Source organism: Mirounga leonina, unplaced genomic scaffold (genome assembly GCF_011800145.1).
Source record: "Mirounga leonina isolate KUSES-001 unplaced genomic scaffold, KU_Mleo_1.0 Mir_165, whole genome shotgun sequence".
Classification (NCBI taxonomy): domain Eukaryota; kingdom Metazoa; phylum Chordata; class Mammalia; order Carnivora; family Phocidae; genus Mirounga; species Mirounga leonina.
Genome location: NW_023270415.1, coordinates 48,967,814 through 48,993,165, shown reverse-complemented (window position 1 = coordinate 48,993,165; position 25,352 = coordinate 48,967,814). Strand labels below are relative to the sequence as shown.

The window sequence follows — 25,352 nt, the reverse complement described above, 5'->3', positions numbered from 1 at the left end:
GTGTCTCTGTCAGATAAATAAAATCTTTAAAACAAACAAACTTCTGGCTTATTAGTCATGGAGCCACTGCTCTGAAAAATTCTACCACTTCCTGGGTCAGGACCACTAAGAATAAGCACAGAATACTCCACAATCTCTTACACAGAGAAAATTTTATTACTGGAGAGATCACACAATGTTTTTGTATACAAAGTTCAAAATGTGGAAAAGTTAATATTTACATTTTCCATACAGTACATGATAATCTTTCTCTTATGCCTAATAGAATGCTAAATAGAGGAAAAAACCAAAACCATCAGAAAACATTGTTCAAGGTATAACACTTAGTTGGAAATAAAATTAAGAAAATTCTTTAATATTTTAAAGTACGTTATATAAAATACATTTTATCAAGACACATTTTTTTCCCATTTGATTGGCACTAATGCTAACATTTTTTTTAACACTTTTAAATGTTCAGCAAAATCCTATTTAAGTACAGAAATGAATTCTACATAATGTCTGACAAAGATACTGTACAAACTTTAGAATTCTAAATGTTAAAAAGCAAAAGTTAAAACAAAAGTATAAGCAACTATAAATGGTCATAAAAATACAATCTTGAGTGGTCATAAAACATTTTTTTAAAAAGGAAATCAATTGCCCTTGGTTTAATTTCTAAAGAGTAAATTTCATCTAATCCTTCAGGACGTACTATTTAAAAATGTCGAAGGATCAGCGAGCAGCATAATACAATCAACACTGGACATCAAGCACCTTATTTTAGTGGCATAACAGATGTATGAAATTCCTAAAACAATAAGTCTTTTTAAAATTCACACAGGGAAGATGATAAAGTGGAATAAGTGGATTCCATTACAACACCTTCTGGTGTGTCAAATATTTTTTATACTATAAAAGAATACTATTTTTCAATTTTCTTAGAAACTCAGTGTCAAAGCTACCAAAGTAGTGCTAAAATCTGAGAAGAACATAACAAAAATAGTTGGATAGCTTTTCCAGGATTCCTAAAAAAAGTTCAAATACATATAAACTTATTTTCAAATATATAAAAAAGATACAAAGATAAGCTTTAAATACTTTAGCAAAGAAATATCTTGATTTTATACCATAAAAGTGAAATAGCATATAGTACATCTTAAAATACTTTTAACAAGAGTAGAATCTTCATAAATAGAAAAGGAAGATTCCTCTCACTGCCTCCTCCCACACAACTTAAAAAAATATTATTAACCAGCACATTTCTGCTTTCTGGGTACACGGTCATCGTTAACCTCTGTGCGAAATGAATCCTTTTATTCTCGGAATCTACTGTTTCCAGTGTAACAGCCCGCAGTGTAGCTGTCGGTGCAAAAGAACAGAACAGGGATACTGATGAGACAGCGCGCTGTCCCCTCCAGTGTAACACGAATCCACTTCTCAGCGGCGGGCGAACCTGTCCCTCAGGTATCAGAGTGACTGCCGGGGCCCTGTTCTTTTCTGCCCCCAGAAGCCGAGTGAACGAGCAGTGACGTGGAGCCTCCCGGGCTGCCCGGCTCCGAGGAACCTGGGGCCTGCAAGCTGTAGCTCTGCCCTGGGCCGGCTTCGGTGACGTCACTTTTTGCAGTCACCCTAGGTAAAAAGACGAAAGGTGACATACTACAGACCAAAGCACACACGTGAGGCCAAATGTCCTCACCCACTGCCATCCCCTTCTCATGAGTTTTACTCCCAAGCAGCATCCACCCTTATCAGAGCACATATCTATTTCAAAGGCACAAATCTACTTAGAATCCAGTCTGCAAAAGCGGTTATGGGAACACAAAGAAGGTGCATCTGGTTTAGTCTGGGAGGAGGGAAGTGAGACAACCTTGAGACCCAAAAGTACTTAGCTGTCGGCATTCTGGCTAATTCGATGTTTACCTGTGTTTGGATCACCTATGACCATTTGGGAAAATTCATTAAAGATAATGTCAATATCCTTTCATGTTCAGAAAATAAAAAACATTTTATAATCATCTTCATATGAAATGACAACTGCCTTTTAGTACTATGATACAGTGCTAATTACAACTTAATAGCCTGTATTTCAGAAGGATCTTAAACATTTACCCAAATATACATGCAACACTTAACAACTGCCATTGAAATGAACATCACTTTCCTACTTGAACAACATTCACGAAGGCTCTCTTCCAAGCTAAGAATCAAACTACCGAATAGCACATTTATAGGCTGAACCCAAACTTCTTAAAGCCAAACTTCCTTGGATGAAGTGTATGGACATGTCCTGTCCTAGAACATTTTCTTTGCAGATGTGCTATGCTTTAATAAAAAACGGATAATGCAGTATTCAAAGTAGTCCCGATTTAAGGTAACAAAATCCAAGCTCACCTTCCTTCACTCCGCGTACTTTCAGACACGCTGATCTTATCATTCCCATTGCCTGCCCGGCCTTTCCTGTCGGCCTGTTCTCCACAGAGTTTGGAGCTGGATGCTGCTGGGGAGGCCGGCTCCCCACAGTCCTCTTCTCTGGATCTGGGGGTGCTCGCTCCATCTGCTCTCACCTCTCTCACGGACGTCTCTGGGGAGGTTGGTATTTCTGTCGAAGCTTCTTGTCCTAAGTAATCGTGGTTAGTGATTGCCACCGAGGATGTGCCGTGATTTCCTGTGGTGCCTGTGCTGGTTCCCATGGATTTGGAAATGACCTTCAGCTTGTGCGAACTGGGTTTGCAGTGCTTCTTTTTGTGTTTAACTTTGGAATTGTGCTTTAAGAAGAACTCACATGACTCCTGTAGAACTCTGCGGCTTTCACTGATTGGACTGCAAGAGAAACCAAGGACAGGGCTTACTCGGTAAATGTTAAGTGCTATCGAGAAGCCAAAAAGCACACCACATCTCTTATGCCAAAAATCCTGAGTCAACCCAGTCAAAAATTCTAAATGATCTATAGTTACGAAATCTGGGATTATAGATATCACGAGCTATAAGTAGATGGTCATGAAATGAAGTCTTTTTTGCATCACTGTTAGTTGCCTTTGTCAGCATAAGTAGATTGGTAAGAAATGAAAGAAGCTAAACCAAAGGATGAGGACAAGGAAACTCAAAGCAGCACAGAGTAGGGCACAATCTGTGTATCACACGTAAATACATCAAATATAAAAGTAAACTAGAAGAGAAAGGAGATAGAATGGTTGTTGTTAAATTTGTTTGCTTTCTAACATTAAAGTTTGCAAGTTATACTTCAGTGTGAGTATATAAATACAGGATAGATATGTAATAATAGTGCAAAATAATTCAAGTCCAGTTAAATGCAATTCTTCAATCGGGCTCCCTGCTCAGCTCCCTCTCCCCCTGCTTGTGTGCTCTCTCTGTCAAATAAAGAAAAATCTTTAAAAAAAAAAATGCAATTCTTCAGACTTCAAAAACTTAGAAAAGATCTATAGTTCTGAAGTTTTTACCCCAAAAAAGTTTATTAATCAAACCAGTGGGGAATAGTTTAAAAACCTATACTACACTGTTGATTGTATAGAGCGTACAATGTACATAAATAACCAAAATGAACTATTTACTTGTAAATCTACTATATTGTTACAAAATACTACGTAAGTTTAAAATTTTACCATCTTAAGCAAGGCAAATAAGTGACTTTTTTTTTTTTTTAAAGATTTTATTTATTTGACAGAGACACAGTAAGAGAGGGAACACAAGCAGGGGGAGTGGGAGAGGAAGAAGCAGGCTTCCCATGAGCAGGGAGCCCGATGTGGGGCTCGATCCCAGGACCCTGGGATCATGACCTGAGCCGAAGGCAGACGCTTAATGACTGAGCCACCCAGGCGCCCCAATAAGTGACATTTTTAAGCCAGCACTATGTGTAATAAAATTTAAAGGTAGTAAACAATGACCATACAATATATTTGAATCATACTCTATAGATTTCCTTACATATATTTGATCCCATTTAATCTTTTATCACTGATAATTAAAATTTAAAATGCTGCACCCAAAATAATGAATCCAGTGATAGCAGTGATAATATTAAATATAAGCTGTGTAAAGAAAATAAACACTTTACAAAACTTTCATTCATATTTCAATAGAATAGTATAGGTCAAAGACTATTTTAATGAATGCCAAACAAAATAAAGTATATTTCCCCAGGAAAAAGATTTCCAAATTTGTCCTAACAGTTGACATACGAAAGTACAATAATGACTTGAATAGTTCCTTGGTTTTTGTTCTATTTAATTTAAAACAACATCAGATAATTCAATAGCTTCTTACTCTCTCTTACGATTTCGTTTAAAAAACCCAGCCCATTCCGTGCATGTCTTTTTGCTTCCAACCCAGAAGACGGCAGAGATGCCAACAATTAATGTCATCAGATATTTTATCATAAATAAAGCCAGTTCTGGTCGAGTTTCTGTTTTTGCCTACAAAGAAAAGTGAATAATAAAAATTTCAGTGATACATTTTCAGTGGAAAGAAGTCTATATAGTCAATGTAAAACTTGAACAAAAAGTATAAATCTTCAGTCTGTTTTATTATAAAATGTTTGACATAGCATAATATAATGACTAGTGCTGCATTAAGTATATTCTTCACTAAAGTTGTGAATGAAGAACTTATCTGTGTATCAAAATATATAGCTAGAAAAGGAAAACACTTAAATATATTTAGGAAGCACATCCTAAATCTTGGCCTGATTTCTCAGCATTTTTTCCCTGTAAGTGTAGCAGCCTCTTGTAATTGCCAAAATATCCTGCTTTAAGTATTCATCTACTTTGCTTCATGAGAATCTACCAAAAAATTACATTTAAATTCACTGGAACAACATACTATTTTAGAGTCTTTATGCATTGTTGTTTATGTTTTAAAAAAATTTGGTTGGTCAGAGTGAAATAAGTATTAATACAATACAGTAAAATAAGTTCTGTTTTTATAAGCATATATATGAAACAAAAATTATGATACGATCACATTCAATATACCCAAGTAAGTTTTCCCCCCACTAACTGAAGAATTAAAAACAACTCCCAATTCAGCTGAAATTGACAGATCTGTTCTTCTGTTTCTGTTCCTCATTATTATTTATCTGCCTTTGCAACCAAATTTAACTTTAGGAAGCATTTTAACTATTGTAACCAAAGCCTAAACTTGAGGAAAGAACTCTTGAGGCACTGACCCCAGTTTCTTCTTTTTTTTTGTTAATTAAAGATTATTTATTTATTTGACAGAGAGACACAGTGAGAGAGGGATCACAAGCAGGGGAGCGGGAGAGGGAGAAGCAGGCTTCCCGCCGAGCAGGGAGCCCGCCCAATGCAGGGCTCGATTCCAGGACTGGGATCATGACCTGAGCCAAGGGCAGATGCTTTAACGACTGAGCCACCCAGGCGCCCCGACCCCAGTTTCTTCTGATGCCCAAGGAATCATTCCCTCTGTCTATTGGATTTTCTTACGGGAAATCTAAGGTCATGTTCATGACTAGTTCAAGTGTGCTTCCAGGGAACATCCTCTATGTTAAAGTTAAATAGTGAACTAATACAGGGGTCCCTGAGTGGCTCAGTTGGTTAAGCGTCTGCCTTCAGCTCAGGTGATGATCTCAGGGCTTTGGGATCGAGCCCCGTGTCTCGGGCTCCCTGCTCAGCGGGGAGTCTGCTTCTCCCTCTCCCTCTGCCCATCCCCACTGGCTTGTGCGCGCTCTCTCTCTCAAATAAATAAATAAAATCTTTAAAAAAGATAGCAAACTAAATCAAATGCTCTTTACCTGATAAGGACACGGGATGTGGTACTGACGACAGTGGTCGGAGACCCAGGTTATCTCCCAGGTGATCCTGTTCACTTGCTCATAGACGTAACATCCTAGAAGTGTCACCAGGGGCACAAGATACAGGCCACTAAAGACCCCAATTCGAATCATAAATTTCTTTAGTTTCTCTTGGTTCCGGCCATCATGCTGGATAACTTGCCGAACGTGATTTAAGGAAATAATGCCAGCTAAAAGAAGAGACAGTCCGACAAACACACAAAGGCAAAGTGGCAGGAGCACAAAGTAGCGGGAAGCATCCAGGTCATAAAGACCGACGAAGCAAACGCCACTAATGTTGTCTCCTTCAACTTTGTTCATAGCAAGAAGCATAACGGTCAGAAAACCCGGTATTCCCCACGCAACAGCATGAAACCAAACCGCTTTTTGTTCAATGGCTTCACAACTCCATTTTCTTCCTGCCGCCAGGAACCACGTGATGGTAAGAATCACCCACCACACTGTGCCGGCCATTGTGAAAAAATACAAAAACATAAACAGAACAGTGCAAGCCTTATTCTGAGAGCCCAGAACGACGGTGTCCCCGAGTTCTAGCTTCTCATCTGCTTTGTTGCACGCTGTGCGGTCGCCTAACAAGAATCCGATAAAGTACATCAGGGACACGATGCTGTAGCAGACAGAGTAATATATAATTGGTCTCTCTGGGTATCTGAATCTTTTAACATCAATTAAGAAAGTAAGGAATGTGAACAGAGTTGCACAAAGACAAAATATTGAAACTATCCCGATAAAACTTTTTGCAAACTCTAGCTCATCACTTTTAAAATACATGTTAGGGCATGGAGGTGCGCACTGGTCAATTCCCAGAAACTTATAGCCTTGTCCCCCGGAAGTCTTAAGGTGCCTTGGACACCAAAATCCAATGTCTCTTTGAACTTCCTCTGTTTTCTTCTGAGGACCAAGAAACTGTGTGTGTGGATCAAAAGTTACAGGAACGGTCTCATCACAGTATTGCAATCTGTAGAGATTATAAAAATTGAAGGTAACATTTTTACTGATTCACTATTTTAATGCTATGCTTTCCAACTATAAAGTATTACCTTATGCATTCATAATTGAAGGGAAGACACACAACCTGGATAGAGGCTAGAGCTTTGAAGTTAACCAAAAACTTGTAGTTGTTAGTGAGGCCCCAACACGCTAACATATATTTAATACGAGGCAAGTGAATATGAAAATTCCCTTACTCAGAAAATGATCAATTATTTTTATTTTGTAAACTTTTTTTTAAGTAAGCTCTACACCCTAGGTGGGGCTTGAACTCAGAACCCCGAGATCAAGAGTTGCATGCTCCACTGACTGAGCCAGCCAGGTGCCCCAATTAATTTTTAAATAATTTCTGCTTCCAAGACTAACTACTTAAGAAAGAATTTATCCTAAAAAAAAAAGAAAGAATTTATCTTAATTAGTAGTCTCCAGACAAAAAAGTGCTGGCTTATCTGTTTACAGCATTAGAAATATAAAACTTGGGGAAGTTCACTTGTTGTTTGTTTTTTTTTTTTTTAAAGATTTTTTTTAATTTGACAGAGAGAGAGAGAGCTAGAGAGGGAACACAAGCAGGGGGAGTGGGAGAGGGAGAAGCAGGCTTCCGGCCGAGCAGGGAGCCTGATGCGGGGCTCGATCCCAGGACCCTGGAATCATGACCTGAGCCGAAGGCAGGCGCTTAACGACTGAGCCACCCAGGCACCCCGTTCACTGTTTTTTAATGCCCACAAGCAAAGTAGCTCAACCATATGACTAAGGTTTTGACAGTTAAAATTGACTGAAATGAGACCCTTCCCCTTCCTGGATTGAGTTCAGGTGATCTCTACATTCTTAAAGGCAAGAAGATCACCAAGAGGTAGACTGGGACCAGCTTAATTCACATCACTATTCTGTTTCAGTTTGGCTGGGTTTTTTTAATTGAGGTATAACTGACATACACTATTATATGAGTTTTAGGTGTACAACATAGTGATTCGACATTTATATACATTGAGAAATGGTCACCATAGTAAACCTAATCACCATCTGTCACAAAATTAATACGATGTTATTGGCTATATTCCCCAGGCTGTACATTATATCCCCATGACATACTTATTTTATAACTGGAAGTCTGTACTCCTTGCCTCCCTTGTTTATGGGAGACCAGAGTGATATACACAGGTATATTTCTATTTTGTGAAAAACTTCATTACTCAGTTGAGTTCTACACACCAGTATTAATTTGGAGGATCTATATAGTTTAAAAATTAGTGGGAGTTTTGGGGCACCTGGGTGGCTCAGTCAGTTAAGCATCTGATTTTGGCTCAGGTCATGATCTTCGGGTCCTGGGATTGAGCCCCACATTGGGCTCCCTACTCATGTGGGAGTCTGCTTGTCCCTCTCCCTCTTCCTCTGTCCCTACCCCCACTTGTGCTCTCTCTCTTAAATAAATAAATAAAATCTTTGGGCGCCTGGGTGGCTCAGTTGGTTAAGCGACTGCCTTCGGCTCAGGTCATGATCCTGGAGTCCCGGGATTGAGTCCCGCATCGGGCTCCCTGCTCAGCAGGGAGCCTGCTTCCCCCTCTGACCCTCCTCCCTCTCATGCTCTCTGTCTCTCATTCTCTCTCTCTCAAATAAAAAATAAATAAATAAATAAAATCTTTTAAAAAAATAAAAATTAGTGGGAGTTTCTAACAAGAAAACATTTTATTTATTTATTTACTTGTTTATTTTTGTGTTTTTTTCAGATTTTATTTTTAAGTAGTCTCTACACACCCAAAGTAGGGACTCAAACTCATAACCCCAAGGTCAAGAGTCTCATGCTCCGGGGCGCCTGGGTGGCTCAGTCATTAAGCGTCTGCCTTTGGCTTAGGTCATGATCCCATGGCCCTGGGATCGAGCCCCGCATCGGGCTCCCTGCTCAGCGGGAAGCCTGCTTCTCCCTCTCCCACTCCCCCTGCTTGTGTTCCCTCTCTCGCTATCAAATAAATAAATAAAATCTTTTTAAAAAAAGAGTCTCATGCACCACTAGCTGAGCCAGCCAAGCACCCCAAGCAGAAAACGTTTAAAATATGCTTTAGATATAGATAAGAGTAGCAAATATTAAAATGTATGCCCATAAAAAGAACACTATGTATCTACCAGCATTTTTAAAATGTAATATTATGTCAGTTTTGCTTTATATCTTTTAAAATAACTAATATAACAGTAGAGATCAGTTGGGACCCCTTTCTGGTCCTATTCTCTTTGCTCTCACCCCAGAAATACTCATTAGTACAAGTTCAGTTTTTATTCTCCTTATGCATTTAAAAAAATTTTTACTATGTGACTTTCTAACCATAATGTTATATATAATACTGTTTTATGAAGGTTTTGAATTTTATATAAATGACATACTATATATATTATCCTGTAGCATCCTTTTTTAACTTAACACTATAATTTTTAGATTTATCCATGTTTACAGAGGTGGATCAACTACATTAATTTTATCAACTATATCATGGTATTCTAGTGTGTAAGTACATCACAGTTTACTAGTCATTCTTCTACACTGGAGTTTCACTTTTTCCCTTTTTAAAAAAAATTAGAAATAATGTGGCAATCAGTATTCTTAGCATGATTCCTTATTTGTGTAAAAGTTGCTATAGAAGGGGATTGTCCAGAGTGTAAGGTATGAGCATCCTCATCTTTACTATATATTACCAATTGTTCCTGAAAACAATTATCCCCCAGAAGTATATGACTTCTACAAAGCCTCTATACTTTAGTCTATAAATAAAGACACAAAAAGATAGACACAGCTTCCTTCCCAGCTTTATCATGTGAAGTCTCATTATATCAGTAGAATATTTCAAATTACAATCCACCAATGTCTAGAGAATAGGAGATGAAAGTAATAAGCCAAGGTCAATGTGCAAAAAGGTCAGTGAATTGATAATAAGTTCATTTCCCCCCAGTTTGGGTCAAAGGCACCCTTACATCTTCTCAGAGAACTGTGTACTTCTCCCTGTTGTATCTAGCATGGTTATAATTTTACATTTATTATTATAATCATTTGATTACCATCTGTTCCTCCCACCCCACTGTACGTTCCCACCACAAATCTGTTTTTGCTCACCATTGTGTCCAAAACACTGTCGCCACAGTAGCTGGCACATGTTAAGTGTGCAATAAACATGTGTTAAATAATGAAAGCCTGTCACGAACATTCTGGAAAACTACTATCAACATTAGAAGATCACTGGTAGCTTTCAGTTGAAAACATAATTTACCTGTCACATTCAAGTTCCTCAGGCCATCGCATACCAAAAGTGTCGATTAATTTTTTGCAATCAGAATATACTTTCTCACAAAAGTTACGACAAGGTGGAACCACGTTAATTTGTTCTGTGCAGGCTGGTACAAAAGCTTTGCAAAGGAAAGTTTCGATGTTTGGTGAACACTCCAAATTTGCAAGAGGAAGAAAAGGCTATTAAAAACAGCAAGATAAGGTTAGAAAACATTTTAATAACAAATGAATGGAACTTACTTACTATTTAAGGTATATACCTTTTCACTTACACTCCAAAAGAATATTTCACTCTCAATACAGTTAATTTCTTTCACTTTTATTCATTTCTTTATTTTTAAACTAATCTCTATGCCCAACATGGGGTTCGAACTCATGACCCTGAGATCAAGAGTCATAAGCTCTACTGACTGAGCCAGCCAGGTGCCCCTCACACAATCAAATTTAAAGGAGATAATTTCAGTTAGTCTGTTAGACTTATGAACCCTTCACACATAATGGAATATTATTATTTTATTCAATTATACATTTTTCAAGAAGACATGCTAAATCAAATCAAAAGCATGAGTTGATTGCTAGATAAAATAAATTATGCAAATATTCAGTTTAATAAAATGGAATACCCTAACATTGTACTGAGCATTCTAGAGAATGAAGGAATGTTTGGGGCAGAGGAACAGCATGAAAAAGGCATGAGGATCATTAGAACCTTGTCCATGCAGGGCAAGCTTAGTGTGGCTAGAATATAAGGTCAAAGAGGTGGTGTTAAGGGCAGAGCAGAGAGAGGTGAGATTGGAGAGGTATGCTGGGCCTGATCCCTGAAGAACGGGAATGGCATGCTAAGTTGTCTGGATTTTAGAAATCAAGGAATAAAATACTATTGGAGAGTTTTAAAAGCAGGAAGTATCTCTAGAGTCTGACGGCTGAGTTGGAATGCTAGTCCCCTACTTACTGGCTGTGTAACTTTGTCAAGTTAACTTTTCTGTGCCTTAGTTTCTTCATCTGTAAAATGGCAATAATAATAGTACCTATTGCATAAGATTGTTATGAGTATGGAATTAATAAATGTAAAGCACTTCAAACAGTGTCTGACATGTAGTAATAAGCACTCAATAAACATTATTGCAATGATTACACTTCAGAGAGGCAGATGGGTTCTGGATAAACCTGGCACATTAACCACATATGTTTACCCTCTTTTCCTCCTCATGCTTCCTTACTAAAATTATAATAAAGAAAAAAAAGGCACTAACCCATTAGTAAGTGAACAGAAGAGACTACATTAGCATATCTGACTTTTCCAATGACAAAAAAAGGAGAAAGCCCCAGCCTTTCCATGATGGAAAGCTATCAGAGGAGTGGAAAGTGACTTAATGGGACATGGGGTGGATTATGAAGTAGGAGTGGAGGGATTCAGATGACAATGAGCTGATGTGCTCTAAATAATCCAAGAGTCTCAGTTCTTTGAGGTACCAAATAGCACAAAAGGCTACCCTCACCCCTACCCCAGCCCAGATAACTACTGCATTCTACCAGGGTTGTTTCCGGGAGAAATGGAGATGGAGATGTTCTGCACTTGAGGCATCAAGCACAGGGCAGGGATAATGCACAAAATGAAAAGAGGGGGACTGAGTAACAGTCTACCTATAGGAACATAAAGCCCTCATCTTCCTCCTCCTGTTCTGTTCAGGCACATACCTACCATCCCCATTCTTTGAAAAAACTCAACAGTCTTGAAGAGCTCTACACACTGACAATGAAAAAGCCAGCTGACCTTGAGCTCACCCTACTATGAAGCCCACCAGTAACAAGCCCCGTTTTTGCACACGGAGCTTTTTAGTGCCCCACACAAATAAAAATGGGCAGCCAAGGATCATCAGACATTTGAAGAAAGCCTCCCACATCAAAGAGAGACCAAAGCAAGCAAGCAGATAATTGAATATTTGGAGGAAACAGAGACTATGCAGAGAACAGAAGAAAGCAAGTCACAGAACAAATAAAAACCTTAATATCTTAAATGAGAAGTTACTGCATTCATTTAAAAGGGATAGGATGCTATGAAAAATTAAAATAGTAAGATAGCTCAAATTAAAAAAAAAAACAAAACTCTACAGAAGGATTAGAAGATAAGGCTCAGGGAAGAGATGGACAATCGGAGAGAAAATCCTCCCAATCAGAGGATCAGTCCAAGTGTCCAACACATGACTAAAGGAGTTCCAGAAAGAACAGGGAGACTGGGGTATGGATGATAATCAAATACAGAATATAAGAACATTTTTCAGAACAGAAGGGTACTAGTTTACAAACTGAAAAAGCTGGTATCACACTGCAATCTTATTACTAAAACATTTCTGGGCTAAAACTTCAATTTTCTTTTCTTTTTTAAGATTTATTTATTTGAAAGAGAGAACGCGAGCAGGGGGAGAGGCAGAGGGAGAGAGAGAGCCTTAAGCAGATTCCATGCTGAGCACGGAGCCCGACGTGGGGCTCAATCTCATGACTCTGAGATCATGAGCTGAGCTGAAATCAAAAGTTGGATGCTTAACCAACTGTGCCACCCAGTTGCCCCCAGTCAATTTTATTTTACAGAGATCTCTCTCATATTCTCCTCTCTTCCAACCCCCTAATTCCAAACCCTATGCTACAGTGATTATCCCACCAGACAAACTTGTTCTATTATCTCCCACCACAAACAAAACAAAACAATAATATCTTTCCTTGACTCCACATCCCAATCCCCATCCAGCCATTATCCCATTTTTCTGTTCCCCTTTATAGAAAAACTCCTCAAAATAGTTGTCTTTACTTTCTTTCTCTAATTCTGCTCTTCCCATTCCCTCTTGAGCCTCCCTCCAATCATACTCATACTTCAGTGAAACTGCTTGTCAGTGCCACCAATAAACTCCACATTGTCAAATCCAATAGTCAATTCTAAGTCCTCATCCTACTAAACTCTTAACACCATTTTACACAGTGGATCCTGCCCTCCTCATGGAACATTTTTTTCAACTGGCTTCTAGAATATGAATTCTCCTGGATTTCTACCTATCTCACTGCTGTTCTTTTTTTGATTCTCTTCCATTTCCCAATTCTAAATATTGGAGTGCTCGAGAGTTCCATCCTCAGATCGCTATCTTATCTATTCTCACTCCCCAGGGGAACTCATCCAGAACCATGGTATTAAATACCAACTGTACACGAAGGATTCCCAAAGTTATCTCTGGCCCCATCTCTCCTGTGAACCCTCTACTTGATGACCACCTGCCTCCAAGGAGAATTCCAATAAGCTGTCAACATGCATCTCAAACCCAGTATGTCCAAAACACAACTCAATCCCCTGCACCCTATCTCCCAAACAATCCCTCAGTCTTCCTCATCTCAGTTAGGTGGTGCCACCATTCACCAAGTTGCTCTGGCCAAGAATCCAAAGATTCATCTTTTACTCCTCTCTTTCTCTTACCCCATATCCAACCCAGCAGCAAATCCTGTTGGTTCTCCCTGTAGGATGTATTTCAAATCTGACCATTTCTCACTATTACTAAGTTACTATGTCTAAGCCACTAAATCTTTCACCTAGACTACTGAAATAGCTTCCTAATGGTCTCACTACTTAACATTCTTGCAAATTTGACAGTCAATTTCCATTCAGATCCACCCTCCAACCAATGTGATTCTTTAAAATGTAAGTTTGTCCTTGTTCAAAAGACTCCATTAGAATAAATTCCAGAGTCCTTATCAAGTCCTATGAGGCCTTAAATTTCCTGGCCCCTGGCTACAAATCCACTTTCTTACCACCCTTTTCCTCATTTCCTACCATGCTTTCTCTTATTCACTCCAGTGCCACCAAATTGGCCTTTTGCTTCTCATCATTCCATGTGTATTTCTGCTTCAGAGTCTTTGTATTTGCTGTTCCCTTAACCTAGAACACTCTTCCTCCACAGAGTCACATAGCTTATGTCCTCATTCATTTGGGTCTCTGCATAACTGTCACTTCAGAGAAGCATTCCCTACCCACCCTATGTAAAAAATTGTCCTTCCATTCTGTTCCGTTATTCTGCTTTGTATTTCTTTATAGTCCTTACCACTATCTGACATTTCATTATATATTAGTTTATTTCTTAATTTCTGCCTTTACCACTAGAATGTAAATTCCATGAGGGAAAGGGATTTTGTCTATTTTTTTCACTGTTATATCCCTACTGCCTAGAACGTGTGTGTGTGTGTATAGAATGATTTTTTCTATAAATATTTGTCAAATAAATGAACAATCCAGAGCAATGAATGAACTAGGCACATCAATAAAAAATTTCAGAGCATCAAGAGATCATAAATGCTTCCAAATAGAAAAAAACAGGTCACACACAAAGGAATTAAATTCTGAATATCTAATAATATCAGATACTAGAAGACAATGCAAAAATAACTCTAATATTCTGAAGGAATATTACTTTTAAGCTAGAATTCTATACCTAACCATTTAGGTGACAGTAAAATAATGACATTTTAAGCTCTGTAAGGAATAAAAAATATTAACTTACAAGTATTCCTTTTTAGGAAGCAACTAGAGGATGTAGTATTCATAAAACCAATTGAAGGAATATATGAATAAACCATGAAGGAAAATGACATGGGACTCAGGAATTAGTTGCCAACAATGGAGAATGGCAAGAGGAAGCCTTAGCATGACGGCTATGTATCTAGTCCAGAAAGCAATCAGGGCATATATAGGAGAACAGACAGCTGTAGGAGGACTGTCTCAAGGGAATGGGAATGGGGGACTGGAACTGAGAGATTATATCATATTTTGAGCATCTGAAAAAATTGCTGTTAGATGTCTAAAAGTCTGTTGGGACATCAGGGGAAAAAAATTAGCTATAGGTACATAAAAAACAAAGCAAATAAGGGAAAACGCAGTTACTGTATTAACCAAGAGGGAAGGTATTAAAGAAAGACATGCAATCAAAGCATATTACTTGACTCAGTAATGTACAATATTTAATGTTCCTAGTAATGCTAGCACTGATTTTTTTTAAGATTTTTATTTATTTATTGAGAGAGAGAGAGAGAATGATAGAGAGAGAGCATGAGTAGAGAAGAGGGTCAGAGGGAGAAGCAGACTCCCTGCTGAGCAAGGAGCCCGATGTGGGACTCGATCCCAGGTCTCCAGGATCATGACCTGAGCCGAAGGTCTCAGGTCAAGTTGGTTCAACCAACTGAACCACCCAGGCGCCCCCGTGTTTTGACCAAGAACTGTATTAGAATATTGGGAAGAGAAGTAAAAATAGTAGAGTGAGACAAATAAATTATCAACTACTGTAATAGGAAAGAATAAACAGAGACTGCCTGAAGTTCTAAATGGAAGAATCAATAAGTAACAGACTAAGCATATTAGAACATGGCCTATGTATCAGGGGCCCCTGGGTGGCTCAGTCGTTGGGCGTCTGCCTTTGGCTCAGGTCATGATCCCAGGGTCCTGGGATCGAGCCCCGCATCGGGCTCCCTGCTCAGCGGGAAGCCTGCTTCTCCCTCTCCCACTCCCCCTGCTTGTGTTCCCTCTTTTGCTGTGTCTCTCTCTGTCAAATAAATAAATAAAATCTTTAAAAAAAAAAAAAAAGGGGGCGCCTGGGTGGCTCAGTTGGTTAAGCGACTGCCTTCGGCTCAGGTCATGATCCTAGAGTCCCTGGATCGAGTCCCACATCGGGCTCCCTGCTCGGCAGGGAGTCTGCTTCGTCCTCTGACCCTATCCCCTCTCATGTGTTCTCTCTCTCTCATTCTCTCTCTCTCAAATAAATTAAAAAAAAAAAAAAAGAACATGGCCTATGTATCAGAAGAGCTCTGGAAGAGTTCAAAGTGTCTGCCTTTGGGGAGGAGGATTGGGATGGGGATAGAGAAGAGTGGGCAGGAACTGCCATTTTTCTGTTAAAAGCCTTTAATACTGAGGGTTTTCTTCCAGCTTTATTTAGGTATAATTGGCATATGATAAATTGAACATGTATAAAGTGTAAACTTTGATGGGTTTTGAAACCATTACCACAACCAAGGAAATAAATAGATCCATCACCACGAAAAGTTTCCTCTTGCCTCTTTGTAATCCTTCCCTCCTATCTCCCCTCTCACCTCCTACCCCCACCCCAAGCCAATAACCTCCCCTGGCAACCACTGATATGCTTTCTGTCATTATAGAGTGGTGTTTTCCAGAGTTTTACAGAAATGGAATCATACAGCATATATTCTTTTTTGTCTGGCTTCTTTCACTTGGCATCATTATTTTGAGATTCATCCATATTGTTCCATACATCAACAGTTTTTTTTTAATTGCTAAGTAATATTCCATTGTGTGGCTACACCATAATTTGTTTATCCATTCACCTGCTGATGGACAGTTTGACGTGCCCATGGGACATGTGAGTGTGGATACCTACTAACAGACAGTTAAATAAATAGAGCTCTGCAAGCGAGAGACTTCAGGTAAAGGACATAGATTTGGAAGCCATCACTATAAAAATGGTAATTGAATTATGTGAATGAAATTGCCCAAAGAGAACATATAGAGTAAGAGATGAAAATTCTGATTCAAGAGGAATGCACTGGACTTACATATTAACATCCTCTTCCTCTCCAAATGCCACTGAAATGGGAAAAAAAGTCTAAGGATAAAAAAGAAAATCTATAGCTCTACAAAAAACTAGGAAAAGATCTTATCAATGAACTATAAACATTGAGACATTTCTGAAAGATAAAAAGGAATGGAGGTGGACCATCTGGTAAGATGGAGGAATGGGAGGACCCTAAGCTCACCTTGGCCCACAGATACAACTAGATAACGCTCACATCAGTGTAAAAAACCCAGAAAACCACCCAAAGACTGGTGGAACCAACTCCACAACTAAAGGTAGAGAAGAGGCCACACTGAAGAGGGTAGGAAGGGTGGAGATGTGATCAGAGCTAAATGAACCCTGGCAGTCCTTAGAAAGGAGGGAACCATGGACACGGAGAGGGCAGAGCAAGACTATCACACAGGGGAGCCTGCATGGGGAAAATGAAGTGCCATAACATTTGGCTTTCAAAACTAGAGGGGCTGAATTTTGTGAGTTCTCACAATCAGTGGAACTTAAAGCCTCGGATTTTAAAAATCAGCAGGCTGGTTTCTGGGAGAGCCAGCTGAGTCCCCAACCTTAAAGAGACAGCACTACAAACAACCTGTGGGGATACAGCCTAGACACAGCAGTCTGGGGCATACAGGAGGATTATTTACTAATTTCAGAGTGTGTCCCCAGGGGTTAGAGATCCCTGGGAGACTCCCCCAGGAACAAAGGAGCTGGCAGGCACCATTTCCCTTCCCCACCCCCAGCACAAACACATGGCCACCTTTGGGAACTAGCCCAGAGCTGACATTCATTACCTAACTTGCTTATACCACCACCTGCCCTGTTAAGGGATCTGCCCCCCTCCCCCAGCCAAGCTTGCCTCAGTCCCAGCACTGAGGGTCTCCTCCCCAGAATACTGGTGCACCTTGCCAACACCTTGTCTCCCAACCCCTGTGCTTTGTGAAGCCTCAATCCTCCAGTGGTGGTGGGTCCCACTACAGACCAGCATGCCTTGTTAAAACTGCAGGCACCATACCAGCGGCTGCATGGCCACACCCTGCACTGGCAGCTCCCTCTGCCAACACAAACCTTGTAGACACTGTAGGCCCTGCCTCCTCCAACAGCTCTTGGTTGGAGCCTATTCCAACTGGAGCCACAAGCCAGGCAGTATGCAAGGAGCCGTGACAGGGGTCACAGCACCACTCCAAAGTGACTCCTGCCCTTGGGTGAGGGGAAGATAACCACACACCCCAGTCGGACAGTCCCAGCAGTGGGCTGGGGGCAGACAGTTGGTCTGCTTGCAGGCCCACCAACCAATAAAAGCTTCTCAAGAGACAACACAGGGAAAGCACCCTTCAGTTTGGTGCTATAGCAACTCAGGCAAATGCCTGGTCTGACGAAACTCAAGCCCAAGGTGGCCCCAGACTGGCCCACGAACAACACAGGGATGAAACACTGCCCACAACAGGCAAAGAGAGCCATTACAGAAGACTGGACTAAAGGCAAAAGTGGCCAACACACAGCAGTGGGGCACATGCAATACACAGAGGACATACCCCTAAAGCACCAGATTCTGGGGAACAGGGGACACTGCACCACAGGGCTCTACAGGATCTCTTATTCATAAGGCCATTACTTTCAAGAGCAGGAGATGTAGCTGACTTTCCTAACACACAGAAACAGACACAGAGAGTTAGACAAAATGAGGAGACAGAGGAATATGTACCAAATAAAAGAACAGGACAACACCATAACAAGAAACCTCAGGAAAACAGAGATAAGTAATGTGTCTGACAGAGAAGTTAAAGTAATGATCATAAAGATACTCACTGGACTTGAGTAAAGAGTGGAGGACATTAGTGAGACTCTTAAAAAAGAGAGATAAAAAGAGCTAATTAAAGATGAAGAACACAATAAATGAAATTAAAAAATACACTAGAGGGAGGGGTGCCTGAGTGGCTCAGTCGGTTAAGTGTCCAACTTGATTTCAGCTCAGGTCTCCATCTTGGGGTTGTGAAGTTCAAGTCACACACTGGGCTTCTGGCTGGGCATGGAGCCTGCTTAAAAAAATACACTAGATGGAATAGATAGCAAGCCAGAGGAAGCAAAAAAATGAATTAGCAACCTGGAGGACAGAGTAATGGAAAGCAATCAAGTTTGGCAGGTGAGAGAAAAAAAAAATTATGCAAAATGAGAACAGACTTAGGAAACTCAGCAACTTTATCAAGCATAACATTCTCATTACGGGAATCCCAGAAGAAGAAGAGAGGGGAATGGGGGCAGAAAATTTATTTGAATAAATAACAGCTGAAAACTTCCCTAATCTGCAGAAGGAAATAGATAACCAGATCCAGGAGGCACAGAAATCCTCCAACAAGATCAACCCTAGGAAGCCAAACCAACACACATAGTAATTAAAATGGCAAAAAGTAGTAATAGAGAGAAAATTTTAAAAGCAATCAAGAGAAAAGAAGACAGTTACATACAGGGGGAAGCCCCATGAGGCCATCAGCAGACTTTTCAGCAGAAACTTTGCAGGCAGAAGAAAGTGGCATGATATATTCAAAGTGCTGAAAGGAAAAAAAAATCTGCAGCCAAGAATAATCTATCCAGCAAGGTTATCATTCAGAATAGAAGGAGAGAGAGAGAGTTTCCCAGACAACAAAGGTTAAGGGAGTTCATGACTACTATAGCAAGCCAGCAAGCAATGGTAAAGGGGACTCTTCTGCGTGGAAAGGAAAGACCATAAGTAAGAGTAAGAAAAGTAGGAAGCATAAAAGCAGTAAAATTTAAGTATATCTGTAAAAATCGGCCAAGTGACTCACAAATTAAAAGAATATAAAGTATGACTCCATATATGTAAAACACAGCAGGGGGAGAGTAAAGAAGTTTCAAACTTGGGCAACCATCAACTTAATGTAAACTGATATATACAGAAGATGTTATATACAAACCTGATGGTAACCACAATCAAAAAACAGTAATAGATATAAAAAAAAATAAAGAAAAGGAATCCAAGTATATCACTAAAGAAAGCCAGCAAACCATGAGAGGAGAGAGCAAGAGAAGAAAGGAACAGAGAAGAACTATAAAAATAACCACACAACAAGTAACAAAATAGCAATACATACATATCTATCATTAATTACTCTGAATGTAAATGGACAAAACACTCCAGTCAAAAGACATAGGGTGATGGAATGGATAAAAAAACAAGACCCGTCTATATGCTACCCACAAGAGACTTATTTCTGACCTAAAGACACAAGCAGATTGAAAGTGAAGGGATGGAAAAGCATTTATCATGCAAATAGATGTGAAAAGAAAGCTGTGGCATAACATACTTATATTGGACAAAATAGACTTTAAAACAAAGACTGTAACAAGAGACAAAAAAGGACACTATATTATCATAAAGGGCACAATCCAACAAGAAGATATAACAATTGTAAATATTTATGCACCCAACATGGGAGCACTCAAATACATAAAACAGTTAATAACAAACATAAAGGAACTACTGATAGTAATACAATAACAGTAGGAGACTTTAACACCCCACTTACATCAATGGACAGATCACCCAAACAGAAAATCAACAAGGAAACAGTGACTTTGAATGACACAGATATATTCAGAACATTCCTTCCTAAGACAGCAGAACATATATTCTTTTCAAGTGCATATGAAACATTCTCCAGAACAGATCACATATCAGGCCACAAAACAAGTCTCAACCAATTCAAAAAGATCAAAGTCATACAAAGCATCTTTTCTGACCACAATGCTATGAACCTAGAAGTCAACCACAAGAAAAAATCTGGAAAGAACACATATATATTCAGGTTAAATAACAAGTTACTAAAAATAAATGGATCAACCAAGAAATCAAAGAAGAAATAAAAAATTACATGGACAGAAATGAAAATGAAAACACAATGGTCTAAAATCTTTGAGATGCAGCAAAACTGGTTCTAAGAGGGAAGTTTATAGCAATACAGGTCTACCCGAAGAAGCAAGAAAAATCTCAAATAAACAACCTAACCTTACACCTAAAAGAACTAGAAAAAGAATAACAAACAAAACCGAAAGCCAACAGAAGACAGAAAATAATAAAAATTAGAGCAGATATAGATGACATAGAAACTAAAAAAAACAATAGAACAGATCAATGAAACCAGGAGCTGGTTCTTTGAAAAGATCAACAACAAACAAACAAAGAGAGAGAGAGAGAGGACTCAAATAACCAAATCAGAAATGAAAGAGAAGAAATAACAACCAACACCATAGAAATACAAAGGATTGTAAGAGAATATGAAAAATTATATGTCAACAAATTGGACAACCTAGAAGAAATGGATAAATTCCTAGAAACATATAGCCTCGCAATATTGAATCAGGAAAAAATAGAAAATTTGAACAGACCAATTACCAGCAATGAAATTGAATGGGTAATTTAAAAACTCCCAACAAACAAAAGTCCAGGACCAGACAGCTTCACAGGTGAATTCTAACAACATTTAAAGAAGAGTTAATACCTATTCTTCTCAAACTTTTCTAAAAATATAGAAGAGGAAGGAAAACTTCCATATTCATTCTATGAGGCCAGCATCCCTGATACCAAAACCAGATAAAGACAGAACACAAAAAGGAGAACTACAGGCCAATATTTTTAATGAACATAGACACAAAAATCCTCAACAAAATATTAGTGAATCGAATCCAACAATACATTAAAAAGATCATTCACCACAATCAAGTGGGATTTATTCCTGGATGCAAGGGCGGTTCAATATTCACAAATCAATCAACAAGATGCATCACATCAATAAGAGAAACAATAAAAACCATACGATCATTTCAATAAATGCAGAAAAAAGCATTTGACAAAATACAACATCCACTCACGATAAAAGTCTTCAACAAAGTAGGTTTAGAGGGAACATACAATAATATAAAAAAGGTCTTATATCAAAAACTCACAGCCAACATCATACTCAATGGGGAAAAACTGAGAACTTTTCCCCTAAGGTCAGGAACAAGACAAGGATGTCCACTCTGCACTTTTATTCAACATAGTACTGGAAATCCTAGCCACAGCACTCAGAAAACAAAAAGAAATGAAAGGCATTCAAACTGGTAAGGAAGAAGTAAAATTTTCACTATTTGCAGATGACATGACTTTATATATAGGATAGGAAACCCTAAACACTCCACCAAAAAACTACTAGAACTGATAAATGAATTCAGCAAGGTCGCAGGATACAAAATCAGTGTAGGGAAATTTCATTGCGTTTCTACACAATAATAATGACGCAGTAGAAAGAGAAATTAAGAAAAGAATCCCATTTACAATTTTACCAAAAATAATAAAATACCTTGGAATAAACTTAACCAAAGAGATGAAAGACCTGTACTCTGAAACCTGTAAAACACTGATGAAAGAAACTGAAGATGACACAAACAAATGGAAAGATATTCCACGTTTGTGGATTGGAAGAACAAATGTTGTTAAAATGTCTATACTACCCAAAGCAATGTACACATTTAATGCAATCCCTATGAAACAGCATTTTTCACACTCCTAAAAAAACAACTCTAAAATTTGTATGGAACCACAGAAGACCCTGAATAGCCAAAGCAATCTTGAAAAAGAAAAACAAAACTGGAGGTATCACAATTCCAGACTTCAAGCTATATTACAAAGCTGTAGTAATCAAAACAGTATGGTACTGGCACAAAAATAGACACAAAGATCAATGGAACAGAAAAGTTCAGAATTAAACCCATAATTATATGGTCAATTAATCTTTAACAAAGGAGGCAAGAATACACAATGGGGAAAAGACAGTCTCTTTAACAAATGTGTTAGCAAAACTGGACAGCTACATGCAAAAGAATGAAACTGAATAACTTCTTTACACCAAACACAAAAATAAAGTCAAAATGAATGAAAGAACTAAATGTGAGACCTGAAACCATAAAAATCCTAGAAGGGAGCACAGGCAGTAATTTCTCTGACATCAGCCATAACAACATCTTTCTAGATATGTCTCCTGAGGCAAAAGAAATAAAGGCAAAGATAAACTACTGGGACTACATCAAAATAAAAAGCTTCTACACAGCAAAGGAAATAATCAACAAAACTAAAAGATAACCTACTGAGTGGGAGAATATGTTTACAAATGATGTATCCAATAAAGGGTTAGTATCCAAAATATATAAAAGAACTCAACACCAGAAAACCAAATAATCCAAGTAAGAAATGGGCAGAAGACATGGACAGACATTTCTCCAAAGAAGACATACAGATGGCCAACAGACCCATGAAAAGATGCTCAACATCACTCATCATCAGGGAAACGCAAATCAAAACCACAACGAGGTATCAACTCATACTTGTCAGAATGGCTAAAATTAAAAACTCAAGAAAGAACAAGTGTTGGTGGAGATGTGGAGAAAATGGAACCTTCTTGCACCGTTGATGGGAATGCAAACTGGTGCCGTCATGGTGGAAGACAGTATGGATGTTCCTCAAAGAATAAAAAACGGAACTACACTATGATCCAGTAATTGCACTACTGGGTATTTACCCACAGAATACAAAAACACTAATTTGAAGGGATATATGCACCCCTTTGTTTACTGCAGCATTATTTACAATAGCCAAATTATGGAAACAGCCTAAGTGTCCATCGATAGATGAATGGATAAAGAAGATGTGGTAGATATATAATGGAATATTATTCAGCCATAAAAATAAATGAAATCTTGCCATTTCCAACAACATGGATGGAGCTAGAGAGTATAATGCTAAATGAAATAAGCCAGTCAGTGAAAGACAAATACCATATGATTTTACTCATAAATGGAATTTAAGAAACAAAACAAAGGAACAACAACAAAAAAAGACAATCCCGCCCCCCTAAAAACAAACTCTTAACTACAGAAAACAAATAGATGTTTATTAGAAGGGAGGTGGGTTGGGGATGGGTGAGACAGGTGATGAGGATTAAAGAGTGCACTTATCTTGATGAGCACTGAGTAATACACTGAACTGCTGAATCACTACATTGTACACCTGAAACCAATATAACACTACAGGGTAACTACACTGGAATTAAAATTTAAAAAATAAAATAAAAATGTGACATGATGCTGAGCAACTGAAAGAATGTAGGAAATGAAAGAAAAAAGAATGAGGACTTCTACTTTCTAGGAGTGTGACCAACTAAATATCTCCTACCAAAAAACATTTAGATTCTGGATAAATTGCAACAGATATACTTTAAAACACATTGCTGAGCACTGTATACACCTAATAAAATAGCATAAAATGTATAAAGTAAAAAGCAACGAAACTACAAGGAGAAATGGAGAATTCCATGATCTTCATGAGAAATTTCAATGCATTTTCCCGGTAAATGAAAGGACAAACATAGAAAAAATAAGTAAATATGAGATGTGATTACAACACTACAGTTAACAAGTGTGATGTAAAGGGCACCTACAGAACCCACACCCAACAATTAGAGAACAAGAGCTTTCAAGGACGTTGGACCAGTGGAGAGTTCACCGTGTGCTGATGGGGCAAAGTGACCAGGCAAAGAGAGGCCCTCCACAGGTGGTGTACCATATCGCCCTTATACGAATGATCTAAGTCCGACCCTTTGCTGCCTAACAGGAGCTTGTTAGAGAACAAACAGCAGAATACTTCTCTCAGTTTTCTCTACTGCAAGGGGGAGAATGCCCAGACTGTGCGAGTACCCGTTCTGGAGCTGAGGTGGAAGAAGGAGAACCATGGGCAACTAGTAGCATTTATTTCCTTATTCCCAAATAAGCCTCGTTCCTAAAATTTTTGAGTGTCTGTTAATCACACCTATAGTGGAAAGAATGAAAATACACTGTGTTTAATTCTAACTCAGGAGTCATTCTGTAATAGCTAGTCAGCATTTAAGAACTCTTTACTGTCCAGTTTAAGGGCAGGCGGAATGAAAGTGACACGTCCTTTTGCTATGTTAAAATCATTTCCTTACAGGGCAAATATGGCAAGTCCCATCCTTTGCTTAATTCTTCTAGAATGCCAGCACGGGTTAATCCAATAATGCTGGGGTTTATGCAATGAGCAGACAATAAATCAGATGTTGAACCCTCAAATACCTTCAGAGGCCAGGCAGGTAAATTCAGAGGGCAGAAGAGAGCGGGAGCAGCTGGGGGCGGCTGCCATGGGGGCACAGACTTGTCAGAGATATCAATCTTTCAGAAGGAAACAGAATCTAGATTTTTATGTAAAATCTCCAAATATTAAATTTTGGCACTTTAATATAAACATTTAAGATACCGTACAGGACAAATAAAACATGTCTTCGGGTCAGATCCAGTGTGGACCACTTTCAAGTTCTGCTGCAAACTAACAGACATGAAGAATTTTAGATTTGGAAGGGACTTGAGTGGACTTTTAAGTCTATTATTTTCTAAATGTGTTTGTGTGTGTGTGTGTGTATGTGTATTTTGCCAAAGAAGATTTTCTTTAAATAAGAGATTACAAAGAAGCCCGATATATTAAATAAATAAAAGCACAGCTGCTCCGGCTGAAAAGGAAGCCCTCCCCCGGAGAGACCTCTCACTGCTCCCCTCCCCTGCCACTGACCTCAAAGCATTTCCAGAGATCACAGTCTGAAAACCACTGACCTAATCCAGA

General features: G+C 38.8%; 1 protein-coding gene across 2 annotated transcripts in view; it reads right to left on the bottom strand.

Annotated features, from left to right (window-relative positions):
* Positions 1-133: 133 nt before the first annotated feature.
* The window catches only part of FZD6 (frizzled class receptor 6), a 38,637-nt gene continuing 13,418 nt past the window's right edge, over positions 134-25,352 (bottom strand). For both annotated transcript variants that reach the window (XM_035011681.1, XM_035011682.1), the window contains exons 3-7: positions 10,048-10,244; positions 5,747-6,764; positions 4,264-4,412; positions 2,374-2,802; positions 134-1,611 (exon numbers count right to left, since the gene is read on the bottom strand). In XM_035011681.1, the coding sequence (XP_034867572.1) occupies positions 1,443-1,611; positions 2,374-2,802; positions 4,264-4,412; positions 5,747-6,764; positions 10,048-10,244 (1,962 nt within the window). In that variant the 3' untranslated portion in view covers positions 134-1,442. The remainder of the gene's footprint in view (positions 1,612-2,373; positions 2,803-4,263; positions 4,413-5,746; positions 6,765-10,047; positions 10,245-25,352) is intronic.